The 15,631-nt window shown below is 53.6% G+C and overlaps 1 protein-coding gene across 1 annotated transcript; it reads left to right on the plus strand.

The window, feature by feature from the left end:
* The first annotated feature begins 6,410 nt into the window (after window positions 1-6,410).
* On the plus strand, window positions 6,411-15,385 carry SLC35C2 (solute carrier family 35 member C2). The gene is given in 11 exon segments (XM_055266046.2): window positions 6,411-6,460; window positions 6,593-6,605; window positions 6,607-6,765; window positions 7,377-7,527; window positions 8,508-8,571; window positions 9,269-9,341; window positions 9,927-10,095; window positions 10,203-10,286; window positions 12,885-13,060; window positions 14,245-14,374; window positions 14,611-15,385. Coding segments are annotated over 11 exon segments (1,185 nt in total). The 5' UTR covers window positions 6,411-6,425; the 3' UTR covers window positions 14,742-15,385.
* Window positions 15,386-15,631: the final 246 nt, after the last annotated feature.

Below are 15,631 nucleotides of genomic sequence, written 5' to 3' on the forward strand. Positions count from 1 at the left end.
GAAGAAAATCTGAACTCCCTAGGCTGGTATTTTGGGGCCACTGCAACCTGCCTCTTGGCTACTTTACCACCACAGTTATAAACAACCTGTGAGCCCCAGGCACGGCTGGAGCTTTCTCACCCTCCTTTAGGATTCTCCCATTTCCTCTATCTGGGATGCTCTCCCCCTACTCAACCTATTGAAGTTGAGATAATTCTTAGAAAGTGTCATACAGAAAATATTTCACAAATGTTTCGTATTACTTCTGGATCGCCCAAGTTTTAAGTTGTAATGGCCCCAGCTGGCCTGAGCTCCCAGAAGATAAAGCCCATGAGATACTTATCCTCGTGGTTCATTCCATGGTTGCCCAGCACTAGACTGGACATAAGAAAAACAATTTGTTCAGTAAAAGTAAACAAGTTACCATTTTTTGGATGCTCACTGTATGCAGAACACTAGCAGGCACCTGGGTTCCAAAGCAAGCCCCTGATTGAGCGCGGGACAGACGCAGACAATTACACAGCTGTGCTCTGAGCCTGAGGGACTTCGCGGAGGACGAAACTACGCTGTAACTCGGAAGGACCAGACCACCTCAGAACCCGACCACAACAGGCGCACCGCCCCCTTGCTGCCCCGCCCCCGTGCTGTCCCGCCTTTTCACCCCGGCCCCGCCCAGCCCCCGGTAGCTTCCGGCGGAAGTTACCGCCCCTGCCGCGGTTCGGCAGCGGCTTCCGGCCTCGCACTTCCGGCGGGAAGATTCCGGCCTGGAGCTCCCAAGGCCGAGGTGAGTGGGTGCGCGGCCGGCCTCCCGGCGCACTCCCAGAGGCTGAGGGGCCGGGTTTGGAGACGGGAAGCGGGCTCCCCGCCCGGGCTCTGCGCGGGTTGACATGGGTTACGCCACGCCCCTGCCCCTCCCCGGGCCTCAGTTTCGCCGTCTGTGGAGGGGTCAGGGGTCTCCAAGCGCCCTCCTGCAAGGCACCTGCCGGACGCCGGCTCATCTGGTATCTCCTGAGCACCTGTGACGTCTTGGGTGCGGGACCCAGGCCGGAATCGGACACGGCTCTGCCCTCTGAGAGGCTGCTTCCCGCGGTGGGATTGGGGCGGGCAGTAAACACGTGAGCAAACAAGGAAACGTCAGAGGTGGGAAGTGCCACGAGGACTGGGAGGGGTGGGGCATTGGAGAAAGTATTCAGCCAAGCAGAGGTCTGCGGAAGGGAGCTGAAGGCAGGAAGAGCAGCAAGTAAAGAAAGACACAGGCTTGATGTGTTTGACACGTGGCAGGGGGCCGCTGTGGCGGGTGCTGGGGCCAGTGGCAGAAGAATGAGGTTGCAGAGGCCTTGTGGACCAGGCTGAGGAGCTGAGCTTAGCCTTAGGGCATGATCTGTTTTGTGTGCCTAGGCCATCTGTCTGGCTGCTTTATAGATTCCAGGCCTTAGGGGCGAAAGAGGAAACAGGGAGACCAGTTAGACCAGTGCAGTCAGCAGGTGAAAGATAATTGTGGCTTAGACTGTGGTAGTGGGAATGGAGAGGAAGAGAAGTAGAGGGGTTAAGAAGTGTATTGAAGGTGGAACTGACAGGGCAGGATTTGAGAAATGACAGAAATAAGTGGTCAAAAGTGACTTCATCATAGATTTTTGGTTTTGGCTTAAGTAACCGAGTGTATTATGCTGGCATTTACTAAATGACTCTGGGATAGATTGGGAGCGTGAGAAATAATTACAAAATCTTAGGGCATCTTAAGTTTTAGATATTTGGAGTGCAGCTACCAAATAGGCAGATACAGTCTGATACAGAAAAGGTCAGGGCTGATGTAAAGAATTTAGAAATGATTGGCAAGTGGATTGGATAGGATGAGATTATGTAGGGTAAGATTTAAGAAAGAAGAGAAGCCAGGTTCCAAGCTTTAGGCACCCCATTTTTATAGATTTTTGTAGATTGAGTTGACAAGAAGGTGCCAGCAAAAAAGACCAGTAAAGAGTCCAGAAAAGCAGAAGAAAAACCAGGAGAATGTGGTATCGTGGCACCCAAGAGAAGGTTTTTTCTAGGAGAAGGAAGTGATCTATTGTGTAAGGTAAGAATAGAGACTAGGCCGACCCGGCACGGTGGCTCACACCTGTAATCCCAGCACTTTGGGAGGCCAAGGCGGGCAGATCATCTGAGGTCGGGAGTTCGAGACCAGCCTGACCAACATGGAGAAACCCTGCCTCCGCTACAAATACAAAATTAGCCGGGCATGCCGGCGCATGCCTGTAATCCCAGCTCCTCGGGAGCCTGAGGCGGGGGAATCACTTGAACCCGGGAGGCGGAGGTTGCCGTGAGCCGAGATCGCGCCATTGCACTCCAGCCTTGAAACTCCATCTCAAAACAACAACAACAACAAGAAAAAAGAATAGAGACTAAGCCTTTGAAGGGGCAGTAGGGAGTAGGTTGTGGTGACCCATTGGAGCAGTGGAGATGGGCTGAAGTGAGGGCAGGGGATGAAGGAGTTGGGCTGGCAGTGCGGGGTCCTCTGGGGAAGTTTCACTGTTAAGGGGACCAGGAGGGGAGTAAGCCTCTACCATGAGCCAGCATTTAATGCTGTACCTGATGCCACTTTACAGTTGGAGAAACTGAGTCCAGAGGTCTCTCCCTTTACGGTTGGAGAAACTGAATCCAGAGGTCAGGTAACTTAGGGTCACACAGTAGTGAGTAGGGACACCAGGATTTGATTCTCAGTCTCTAACTCCAAAGCCCACACTCTTAAGCACTAAACCATGCTGCCCAAGTTACAGTTAGGAAGACTGAGGGAAGCAGGTGCGGCAGTGATGCACCAGCCAGCCTTCCCTTGATGTGACTGCTGCCTCCAGCTAAGCTGCTCTCTGTGGAAAGTGGGGCAGAATATGGACTTTCCTTCCTGAGCAAATGAGATTTCAAAAAGAGTTGTTTACTCCTTTAAATCTTGTTTCCCTTATAAAATAAGGGTGGGGACCTTTTCAGTTTCATGTCTGTGTCTCCAGTGGTGGGCCTACAGGAGTGCTTAATAAATGCCCATTAAGTGCCTAGATGATCTCCAAGGACCCTTCTAGCTGAGATTTGGCTTTGTGTTTGTGCATAGGTGACCTTCTGAATCCCAATAAGAAAATGAGTTAACTTTGAGACAGTGCTTCTTGTAGGCGGGGTAGCCATAGGGACTGCAGGGGACCTGGGCCAGGTCTATGAAGGAAGGTCAGCATTTGAACAGTGGAGGGAGGGTGTTGCAGTGCTGCAGCAGGAAATGCAGCAAAAGCAGAAACTGCAAGAAGTTGGTTAACAGAAGAGTGAACAGACTTCCCTGGCTTGGAAGCCACAGGACGAGCCATGAGGGAAGAGTGCTCAGAAGAAAGCTCTGTTAGTGCCAGCATGTCCTGTGAGTGCCTGTCATAGGACAGGGTCAGCAGCGGTTCTCAACAGGGAGCAGGTTTGATCCCCAGGTGACATATGGCAGTGTCTAGAGACATTTCTTGGGTATCACAGCTTGGGATGGGGGGAAGGATGCGACAGGTGTCTGGTGGGTAAGGGCCAGAGATGTTGCTAAACATCCTGCCATGTAGAGGATGGGTCTTCTCACAAAGAATTATCTGTCCCCAAACAGCAGTAATGCCCAGGTTGAGAAACCCTGGTGTAGAGGAGAGTGTGGGTTTTGAGATCTGTAGATGTATGTTTGAGGCCCGTGTGCCCTCTTTGTTGGAGGAACCTGATGGTGGTGGTTGCAGGAGAAATAGAATCACGTAGGAGACTCATGCAGTCATTTGGGGAGAGGATGGTGGCTGAGATGATAGTGGTGGAGTTCAGGACATGTGCTCATATTTGGGATATTTCTGAAGATAGAGCTGACGGTATTTATTGATTGAATGTAGGCTGAGAGGAAGAGAGGAGTCAGATGAGCCCAAGACTTTTGGCCTGAGCAACTAGGAAAGTAGTGGAGCCATTTGCTGGGATGGGAAGTAGGAAGAGGAGCAGGCTTGGATGAAAGGGGGGTGTGGAAAACACGAGTCAGTTTCAGACACTCTAGATGTGAGTGAGATGCCTGATATGAGATATCTAAGGGAAGAAGAGGTTAGGTAGGCATTGGATATTCTTCCGGAGTTCACATGAATCAGAGCTGGGGCATATATTGGGAAGATGTCAGCTTACAGAAGGCATTTGAAGGAATGAGAATGCATTAGGTCAGGTAGGAGTCTCAACTCATTGGATCTGACACTTCTTTTTTATTACAAATATTTTGTAACAGTCCCTTTTATTACCCTAAAATGAAACATATACTTAATAAAAACTGCCTACACATGATTTTTTAAAAATCAACAATGCGGCCGGGCCTGGTGGCTCACGCCTGTAATCCCAGCACTTTGGGAGGCCAAGGCGGGCGGATCACCTGAGGTTGGGAGTTCGAGACCAGCCTGACCAACATGGAGAAACCCCGTCTCTACTAAAAATATAAAAAATTAGCTGGGCGTGGTGGCGCATGCCAGTAATCCCAGCTACTCTGGAGTCTGAGGCAGGAGAATCACTTGAACCTGGGAGGTGGAGATTGTGGTGAGCCGAGATTACACCATTGCACTCCAGCCTGGGCAACAAGAGTGAAACTTCATCTCAAAAAAAAAATAAAATAAAATAAAAATAAATCAACCATGCCCTATAACATAAAAGGAAAGTAATTGATAGTAAAACAAAATATGTTTCAATATGTAAGTTCCTGGGCACAATAGTGCTGGAAGTCACAGTGAAGCTGTCCCTTCTGTGTGGACCCTCTAGGAGTGCGATGGCCACAGACGCAGACTGACACAGCCGTGTTGTGTCGCACCTCGAAAACCACTAGTGCCATTGCTGTAGATGATGTGGTTTTTCCAGAATGGGAACTTTTGGTGCCATTTTGAGACCAATTTTGACCATTTTCAGTCTCCCTTCATTGCACATAGGCATCTTATTCTTGGAAATGTTAGTTCACAGCAGAACCATGGAAACACTGTGTTTACATGTAAACAGAGTTACATTCTAGGTTCAGATAATTATAAGCTAATCTTTCACCTATATGAATGTCAAAGTCGTGTGGGATGCAGAGCAGTAACTGGCTATGTGGACTGCCCCTTCTTTATCCTTGCTTACTGAACGCCAGGAGCATATCCCCAAAATACCGCCACAGGTTTCCAAAGCTCCTCTGAAGACAACTGTAGCCCCAGAGATTCATTTGGACACAGCCAGCTCCCTGTTTGCCCTGGGGAGGGGAAATGGTAACATGAGTTCTAGAGTGCAGAACGGAATGCAACCGCTCCCTTCAGAAATGGTGGGGTGGGAGACGGAGAATGTGTCTGATCTTGAAGCCTAGGAAGGCTTCGAGAAGAAGGTGGCGTTTCAGTAGGATGGGAATGTCTCAAAGGGGGAGCTGTGGTTGGGGGGGCACCCAGATGAAGCAGCAGGTATCATCCCATAACGCTGGACCTGAGGCTTCTCCAGGTGCAGACAGGTCTACCCGGCATGCTCTGGGCACTCATCAGGGTTGGCTGGATTGACAGGGAGGCTGGGAGTGATTTCATTTGGCAATACCGTAAGGCAAGCTCTGCTTCCAGGGAGTAGTGGTTACAGCCTGGTCTTACAGTGTTCCAGCCGTTAGTGTTGGTTTCCTTCTCCATTTTTAACCCCTAAAGACCAGACCAGTCCCCTGAAAATCCCGTGCCTGCTCTCTGTCAGTCATCAAACCAAACAGAGAACTTAAAGTATGCCAGGTGTGCATAAGGCCAGTGTGGTCTTACTGGTCCCTATCTTTGTGCCACTCATAGCCTCTCAGGGGACACAGACATTACTCAAATCACACCCTGCACAAGTGCTATGAAAGAGAAGTAGGAGAGTCGTGAAAGCCACATGTATCTCAGGGGACTGATTCAGGGGCTGGGGTGGGGATCCCTGAAGCAGTGACCTCTGAGCTGAAGATAAGTAGGATCGATGAAGGACTGAAGGGGAGGTGCAGTGTTTGTTCAGTTCCTTCAGACAACGGGAAGAAAGCTGGTGTGTTTGGGGAGCTGAAAGGCACCCAGGGGGGCCAGGTCCTGGAGAGCATGTGGCTGAGACTGGGAAGACCAGCAAGGCCAGATCAGGCCATGGGAGCCCAAAGAAGGGTCCTGGTCTTTATCAGAAAAGCACTGGAAGCTGCTGAAGGGTTTTAAGCAGTGGCCTGACATGATCAGATTTGTGTTTTAAAAGGTCACTTTGGTGGCAGTTCATGGAGAATAGTTTGAGGTGACAAGAGAGCAGACATGACATGGGTCTCTGGGACTGCCTGTGCCGTTGTGGGCAGCCCCTCCAGAGCCCTGAGTCACGCAGCCTTCAGAGGCACCCATGGCTATGAGAAGCACAGTCTCTGCCTAAGGCTCCAGAGCTGCCCTTTTTCCCCAGCAGCAGACCTCGGGACCTGTGAGCGCTGCATCCAGTTAACCATGGGAAGGGTCAGCACCAGCCACCAGCCCCTTAGGTGAGGACTCTGCCTGGGGCTCCGCTGATGGTTCCGAATCATGGAGCTGCAGAGAGCTCCTCCAGCCAGGAGACGTTCTTGGTGAAAGCTGTGGTCTAACTCCGCTGGCTCTTCCTGCACATTGTCTTCAAGAGGGGTGCCTGCCCTCCGCTGACTCAGGAGTTCGTGTGCTGCAGCCACCACGAATGGGGAGGTTGGCCCTTGATGTGGCCTTTGTGTGGAAGGCGGTGTTGACCCTGGGGCTGGTGCTTCTCTACTACTGCTTCTCCATCGGCATCACCTTCTACAACAAATGGCTGACAAAGGTACCAGGAGGCCTTGCTGGGGCGGGGCGCTGGGATGAAGGTGGCCGGAGCCATGGCTATGGTGCCTTTCATGTTTAACAGGAAGGCACAAGCTTCAACCAGTCTAACTGGAAGCCAGTCACGGCTGGGCTGGAACAGGGCCCTCCAAGCCCACCCTGCCAGGGTTCCCCTTCAGTGTTTGGATCCATGGAAATCAAGGAGAGTGGGGGGTGTGAAGGGATGAGCTGGGGAAACTGGGGCTTAAGCAGCAGCTATTTACTCCACTAGAGAAGTATTTCAGTATTTTAATAAGTGATATAACGTAGTGGGCCACAGTGGCTCTCACTTGGGCATAGGCTGTGAGGAAGGCTGGGCAGGTAGCTCGCAGGTGTGTTGAAATGGTGGAGACAGCACCAGGCTAGGATTGAGCCCCTTGGCTGCCACCTGTCTGTGACCTAAGAGTCTGTCATTCCAAGCGATGATACTGTAACTAGGGGCCCTACACACATAGCAAGGTCCTCATGAACCACTGAATGAGCCCCACTCCAGCAGAGGGGCGAAGAGGAAGAGGGAGCCGGTGGGGGGCAGGCTATCTAAACCGAGCTGGGGTGTCTGCTTTGGGCTCCATACAGAGCTTCCATTTCCCCCTCTTCATGACGATGCTGCACCTGGCCGTGATCTTCCTCTTCTCCGCCCTGTCCAGGGCGCTGGTTCAGTGCTCCAGCCACAGGGTCCGTGTGGTGCTGAGCTGGGCCGACTACCTCAGAAGAGTGGCTCCTACAGGTAGGTGGGGGACCTCAGTGAGGGCAGGGCAGGAAGAGGGGCTGGGGAACCATAGGATGAGAACAAGAGAGACACCCACACGTCTGGAAGCCGAGTCCCTCCCATCTTCCTGCACTGTTCCTCCTCTGCCCTCTTGATCTGGCCTCCCTCCACCCACGCTGCTGCCTCTTGCACACTGTGTGCCTTCCCACTGCCTCACCACACACCCACAAAACCCCCGCTGCACCCACGGCCCCGCAGCTCCCTCACCCGGCAGCAAACACCAAGCCTGGAGTGCAGCCCTCAGGCCTGGAGATAAGTGGTGAGCAGGCAGGGTCCCTGCCCTTGCAGGGCTGTGACACGGACATGGAGGATACTACGGAGCCCAGGGAGGGGGGACCAACCCAAGGCCGGGGCCCATGGCTGGTAGAGGAAGATTTCCTAGGCCAGGTGCCGAGTAGGCAGAGCCCTGAAGGATGCATGGGACTGGTTGGCCCTGGGAGGAGGGGCCCTCGTGGCCCGAGGGAGATTTAGTGCCAGCTGTGGGGTCTGGAAGGGAACTCAAACATGTTTCAGAATACTGAGAACCCGGTGCTGGCCAGAGGAAGTAGGAAAAATGAGAACTGAGAGGGTGGGCAGGGGTCACGTCCTGGAGGCCAGGTTCCCTATGGAGGAGTTTGTGTACCATCCTGAGGGAAAAGGGTTTCCAGTAAGGGATCAACCAGATCGGGTTAATACCTGTGCTCAGGGAGCTCACCGGAATGTTTGTGGAAACCACACTGGCCCAGCCCGTTGGAATGGGCCCCAGCCCTCATGCTAGAGCAGCCCCCTGCCTTTGGGGGCCAGATATTAGTTGCTGGTAGAAAAGAAGGCCCGAGGGCCTCACAGGAGGCACCGGGATGGTTCAGAAGTGGGGGACACTCAGGTGCCTCAGGGTACCAGCCCACCCCAGCAGAGTGTGGACCTCCCACACTGTCCTGTGGGTGCCTTTGTCTTCATAGCTCTGGCGACGGCGCTTGACGTGGGCTTGTCCAACTGGAGTTTCCTGTATGTCACCGTCTCGCTGTGAGTACTGGCCATACCCTGCTGCCTCCCTTCAGGCTCAAGCTCTCTGTCTGTCCAGTGGGGTGTCTGCACACATGGCTGCCAGGCCAGCCACTCCACCACTCTGGGACCAGCCCTTGCTCTCTCAGTCTCTCCCTGGCACCCAGCATCTCTCCAGGAAGTCGCCAGCCTCTTCCGTAAGCCTAGCGCAGAGGGGATGCTGTGCCCACCTGCCAGGCAGCGTGGGGAAGCCAGGGAGCTCACCCAGAACCCCATTATCAGAGCAGGGGAGGGCAGGCTGCAAGGCCACAGACAGGCAGCCACTGGTGGGTTGTACACGCAGCCACAGCAGAGCCCCGTGTGGCCTGGGGGCTACACAGAGTTTCTTCTTCCCTTTGATGTTTTGCTTCAGAGAGCACAGTTCCTGCCTTCTTGTCTTACTTCTCATCCTTCCTTCCCACTCCTGGGCTCTGCCGAGGGTCAGGTAAAGAACAGGATTCAGGGAGCTCAACATCAGACCTGCAACCTCTTCTCCCTGGTGATAACCAGAGGCCTCTTAGTCAGAGATTCCTTCTGATTAAAGGTCGCTTATCAGTCAGATGACTTAGCCCAGCTCTGTTTGGTCATTTTGCTCAGTGATTTGTGTTCCTGCTCCTTTCTCGGTGATGGGTCTGAGCCCTGGGCTCCAGCAGTGCATTGTGGGTAATTTTGCTTCCAGGTACACAATGACCAAATCCTCAGCTGTCCTCTTCATCTTGATCTTCTCTCTGATCTTCAAGCTGGAGGAGCTGGTGAGGCCCCAGCGTCTCTTGTGTCCTTCCTGCCCCCACAGATGCTAAGAATAAAGTGGGAGTCCGAGCAGTGGCTTGTCCCGCTGTGTGACAGAGGAGACAAGCCCAGTCCAGGTGGCAGTAGATCCCTTTCTGAGAAGGGACCTAGACACGGGCAATATTCAGAATATTTAGAAACCAGTGTGGCAGGGTAATGACCGAAGGTGAAAGCACTGCAGGATGAGGGTCCCAGCAGAGCCAGGTCTAGGAAGCACCCTGCTGTGGGAGGCAGTAGCCCTGTGTGTTAGGCCCAGGGAGGAGGTGGGACCACTTGGGGGCCTAAGACAGCCATCATTGTGGCAGAGCAAGCAGGGCTGTTGGCATACCAGCTGTTGGCATACCAGCTGACTGTCAGCCCTACATGCTGACAGCCCTACATGCTGACATGCAAGGACTGTCCAGGACCCCCTGGGATGGAGCTGAAGGGTGGAAGGATTTCTTGCCCCAGGGGCAGCCAAGATGGCTGCTGACCCCAGGCTCCAAATGTGATGAACCCTTGACCCTCAAGACCCCTGAGTTAGCTGCCACTGCTCCCCATCCTACCAGCGCGCGGCATTGGTCCTGGTGGTCCTCCTCATCGCCGGGGGTCTCTTCATGTTCACCTACAAGTCCACACAGTTCAATGTGGAGGGCTTCGCCTTGGTGCTGGGGGCCTCGTTCATCGGTGGCATTCGCTGGACCCTCACCCAGATGCTCCTGCAGAAGGCTGAACTCGGTGAGCACGTACCACTCATCCTCCAGAGAGAGGAACCCCGGCACAGGCAGGGCGGAGGCAGGGCAGGGCCGGACCAGACCTGATGGTGCCCATCTCCCGCCCTGCAGGCCTCCAGAATCCCATCGACACCATGTTCCACCTGCAGCCACTCATGTTCCTGGGGCTCTTCCCTCTCTTTGCTGTATTTGAAGGTATGTTGGGCCTTCCCTCTTGAGGGCACCTCAGTGCAGCAGACCACAGATCCTTGCCCTGAGCCCAACACAGTGGTAGCTGCAGAGATTATTGAGATCAAAGATGCAGTCCCTCCCCTGGAAGTGCATGGTTTGGGGTCCAGACAGATGCAAACAAAATGGCTGGAGTCCAGCATGATAAATGCTACAGAGAAAGCACATATAAAATTCAGGGAACAGTAACAGTAAGTGTGCACAGAGCCCTCAAAGTGCACCAGGGCTGTTCTGATCTTTGTAAACATAGGAACTCATTTCATCCTTACAAAAACCCGGTGTGGCAGTGCTATTATTATCCCCCATTTTGCAGGTAGAACAAAGTGAGGCACAGAGAAGTAAAGATAACTTGCCCAAGGTCCCATAGCTCATAAATGAGCCAGGATTTGAAGCCAGCGGCCTGGCTCCAAGTGGTCCAGCCCTACTCTTAACCACCCTATCCTGCCTCTAAGGAGTGGGGAATCAGGGATTGTTCCAGGATGCTGGAGTAATCAGGCAAGTCAGAAAGGCTTCCCAGGCCGTGGTTTTGGAGGGTGAGTGGGATTTTGGCAGGCTTCAGGGAGCAAGGCATCTGGGAAGTAGGAATAGGAGGTTCAGCCATGTCCAGGCATATAACATGGGGATGTGTGTTCAGGGAGTGTGGGCCATGCAGGATCAGCAGAGGGTGGGCTTCTGGAGCTGGGGGCTGAAGGCCAGGAGCCAGCACACAGAAGCCTGGGGACATGGTCAGTTGTTCGTCCACTGTCGTTGTCCAGGGATGAGGAGAGCCCTGGAGAACTGTGTAGGCTGGGAGGTGTGGCGCCACCTTCCTTTCTTTGATGTTTTGGGATTAGCTTTGTCCCCTTTCTGTTTATCCTTCCTCCCAGAGTCCCGTCTGTAATGCCCTCAGGGTCATTACAGAAAATTCTGTCCCACATCCATTTAAGTTTCAAGCAGTGAAGCGTCTTGAACCTCCCCAAGAAAATTATTCTGAAGCCCCGTTGTCCAGGAAACTTCTGTTCAGGGCCTCGTTTTTTTTTCGTCTTTAAAATCTCTCCCCATTCCTTCATTATGCCCCCTTGTACCAAACACCACACTCTCCCTCCCCTCCCGGGTGTTTACACCATGCCCCATCTCTGCAAAACCTCATCTGAAAGCCCCTGGTAGTCGTCACTTAGCAAAGCTGCATGGATTTAGCTCCTTTAATCTTTTCTGGTAAATTAATCCCCCAAGCGCCTTCATTACTTATGTTGCTCTTCCCCAAATTCCCTTCAATTTGCTGACGCCTTTGCAGTACTGCTGAGCCCAACACCAAACAAGATGTCCTACACTGTGAGGCTGTTTTGCCTGAGGGGACTGTCACTTGGCATTTCTTTGGTGCTTCCCTCCAAAAATCTCAAAATACTTGTCCAGCTTCCAGCTACCACAGGTGTCTCTTGTGCCCAGTTCCGGGCCTCCCTTCACCCTGTGCGAATACACCACGAGGACTTTCCTGTGGGAGGGACGCTGGGAGTCATTCTCCCAGATGGACAGTGTTGGAGGGACGATGACTCCTCCGAAAGTCTAAGCTAAATTTGGGGTCGGGGGTGTGCATGCCTGTGTTTCTGGAGCAAGGGGCCATGTGTTTGCATTTTCTTTTTGGGAAGTGTTCACCAAGTGATACCGCGGGTTGGAGAAATACCAGCCTGGTCCCAGGCCTCTCATTTTATCAGTAGGGAAACAGGTCCAGAAAGGGGACACATCTGAGCCCAAGTCCCACAGCTCTGTACTAGCAAGACCTAGATTAAAAGGAACGTTTGTAGGGATAGAATTTTGTCCCTGTTTGTAGGTGAACTGGCTGAAATGTAGACCAAGGAGCTCCCTGAGTGGGCCACGGCACTGTTGGTCCTTCCTCACTTGGTGGCTGCCCTACCTTCTTTAGCCCAGTAGTTGCCACAGCTCCAAAGACCCCATGAAGTCAGCAGCCATGCGCCCCTCCCCACAGACCAGTAAGGGAATACTGTCCAAAGGTGCAGGGCACTTCCATCCAACTTTCCATGCAGGGCCACCACCCTCTACTTTACCCCAGAGGCTCAGACGAGCCCTCCCCATCATTCCGCTAGGATCCCCATCATCCCACTAGGATCCCCATCATCCCTCTAGGATCTCCGTCATCCCGCTAGGATCCCCGTCATCCCGCTAGGATCCCCGTCATCCCGCTAGGATCTTCGTCATCCCGCTAGGACCCCTGTCATCCCGCTAGGATCCCATCATCATCCCTCTAGGATCCCCATCATCCCGCTAGGATCCCCATCATCCCACTAGGATCCCCATCATCCCGCTAGGATCCCCATCATCCCGCTGGGATCCAGCTTGTATTGCCCCCAGGCTCTCTGGCAGCCATCACTGTTTCCCTGGTTTCCCCAGGTCCCAGGCCATCTGCATGGGATCACTTTATACCTCCCATGCTTTTTCTCTGGGCTGCAGACGGTCAGCAGGTCTCAGTAAGGACTCACTACGACAATGGAAGATCTCATGTGGTTGGCACTGGGCTGGCCGAGGCAGCCCAGGACCCGGCCTCCCACTCTCTCTCCCTATTGCTTTCAGGTCTCCATTTGTCCACATCTGAGAAAATCTTCCGTTTCCAGGACACAGGGCTGCTCCTGCGGGTACTTGGGAGCCTCTTCCTTGGCGGGATTCTCGCCTTTGGTTTGGGCTTCTCTGAGTTCCTCCTGGTCTCCAGAACCTCCAGCCTCACTCTCTCCATTGCTGGCATTTTTAAGGTACAGACTCAGGGGTGATGCCAGTCCTGTCTTAGAGAGGGAGACTCCACGGATTTCTCACCAGCAGCTTCAGTCCCAGCTCCTGCACCCCAGGGCCCTATAGAGAAGAGACGGAAGTGCCCCATTAGATGCCAGGCACTTTGCTGAGTGTTGTGCTGGCCCCTCCTTCCGCCTTGACCACAGCCCTGTGAGAGGGTATGATCACCCCCACCCCCACAGACAGGGACACAGATGGAGAGCCGCCCCTCCCCAAGGGCACAGCAGGGGCCTCAAAGCCAGCTCTGACTCCGCTAGGCCTGGAGCACATTCACATTTCACCTTGACTGCCAACTCTGGCACTGGGCAGTAGCCTGGAGCCACAGGTTGAACAGCCCCTATCCAGACTCATCAGGAAAGAGTTCCGTGATTGACTGGCGGTGTCCTCCAAGGCCACGGCCAGGGCTAGTGAGACCCTGAGCAAGCGCCCCTGTGGCCAGCCTCGCTGTACCTCTGCCTCGCAGGCCTGTCCTTCCCTCTCACACCTCTTCTCACTTCTCCCTCTCCCACCTCTTCTCACTTCTCCCTCTCCCTCCCACACATGTCAACAGTCCTCCCTGTTCAGGGGCAGGGAGAGACTTTTCTCTTTGGCCAGTCACACACCAATACTGAAGCAGTGTTGCCTAAACTCAGAAATGCAGGCCTCTCCGAGGGTCTTCTGGCGGCCAGCCGCATGCTGAGTCATGGCTGTGGTTCTTGGATGAACAGCCTTGCCAGTCCCGTTTGGAGTCTGTTTATAGAGAGCCCCGGGACCAGTTGTGTCTTCAGCCCAGGGTAACACAGCATTCTCACGTGGAGGCTCAAGGCTCTCTTCTATGGCTACCTTCTGGGGCAGCCGTCCTTTATCCTTGTGGATAAGGCACGATCTGGACACCCTGGTCCCCAGCCTGGGATCTGGTTTGCCTCTTTTATTCCTGACAGAATTCCGTGACAAGCATCTCCTCTGTTGCATCTCACAGAGGGAGGCTGGCGGGACAGCGCCGCAAGCCGGCCGGGTCCCCTGACCTCTCTGCCTGCGTGGGCCCAGGATTTCAGGCAGATCTTGATCTGCCCACCTGAGTGTACCTAGTGCCCCTACCTTCCACCCTCCTGGCCAAGCAGCCAAATCCGCTTGTTGATCATGCTCCCTCCTGCTTCTCTGCCCCCAGGAAGTCTGCACTTTGCTGTTGGCAGCTCATCTGCTGGGCGATCAGATCAGCCTCCTGAACTGGCTGGGCTTCGCCCTCTGCCTCTCGGGAATATCCCTCCATGTTGCCCTCAAAGCCCTGCATTCCAGAGGTAACCTGGAGTCCCTTCAAGAACCCTCTGTTTTCTGTTCTTCTCCCTGTGACTCTTAGTGATTCTGATGCAGGAAGTGTGCCCGGTGGCTCTGCTGCCGTCACTCCTCTAGGAAGATGTGGGGGTCATCTCCAGAGTGGGTGGGTGGGGCCTGGGTGACTCAGCACACATGCAAATCAGAGCAAACCAAGAAAACCACGACTGGGCCTGTAACTGTGGTCTCTCTCTATCCCAAGGTGATGGTGGCCCCAAGGCCTTGAAGGGGCTGGGCTCCAGCCCCGACCTGGAGCTGCTGCTCCGGAGCAGCCAGCGGGAGGAAGGTGACAATGAGGAGGAGGAGTACTTTGTGGCCCAGGGGCAGCAGTGACCTGCCAGGGCAAATGGCTTAGAAGCAGGCCACTCCCCAGCCTGCTGCCAGCACTCACTGTGCTTAAGCCCCCGGGGCTCTTCATGGTATCTGGGAGCTGTGGACGGGAGTCACCAGATGGTGGGGCCAAGCCAGGGACTCGTGACTCTTGCCCCTCCCTTCAGAACCTGGTCACACAAGGGGCGAGCACCAGGCCAGCCTGGGACTGGCCAGAGCTGGGCCCAAGCTGCGCTGGAATCGCAGCAGGAGGGGGGAGTGGGCTGGTTCTTCCCAACCACTTCCCAGGCTCTGACAGCCAAGACTCATTTCCAAGGCATAGCAGCTTTCTAAGGGGACTGGGTTTTGGACCTCAAAGGGCTGGAGCCTCATCACCTGGGCAGTCTTTTCTCAGAGAGCAGGTTTCTTTATAGTTTGGAAATAAATGGTTCACGGTCCACTGGCCGCTTTGTGTTGCTGGAGACGTGGGGGCAGGGAGGTGACAGTGTGGGCCTGGCCTCTCCTTTCCTTTCCCTGCCTGGGGCCTTCTTCAAATGTCTAGTCTTAAGCCAGGCCTCCTTCGTTTTCTCGCTCCTGTTAGAACACCAGTGCCCTCCCCATGGGGCCCCACTGCACCTGCTGGCAGGAAATAAATGAATATTTACTGAGTACTGCATTCTGGAGACTTTCCATGTTTTCACAGCCTAGTTTGAATCCTGGCTCTGTCACTAGCTGTGTGACCCTAAGCAAATGACCTAACCTGTCTGTGCCATAGTTTTTTAATCTGTGAAATGGGGATAATATCTATCTCAGAGTCCTTTTGAGATTGAGTCATTATTAGTAACAGATTAAATGTTATATAAGCATTTCTTTAATCCTTTTAACAACTAAGAGACTAAAGCCTGGAAAAGATA

This window comes from Symphalangus syndactylus, chromosome 24 (assembly GCF_028878055.3).
Source record: "Symphalangus syndactylus isolate Jambi chromosome 24, NHGRI_mSymSyn1-v2.1_pri, whole genome shotgun sequence".
Taxonomy (NCBI): Eukaryota; Metazoa; Chordata; class Mammalia; order Primates; family Hylobatidae; genus Symphalangus; species Symphalangus syndactylus.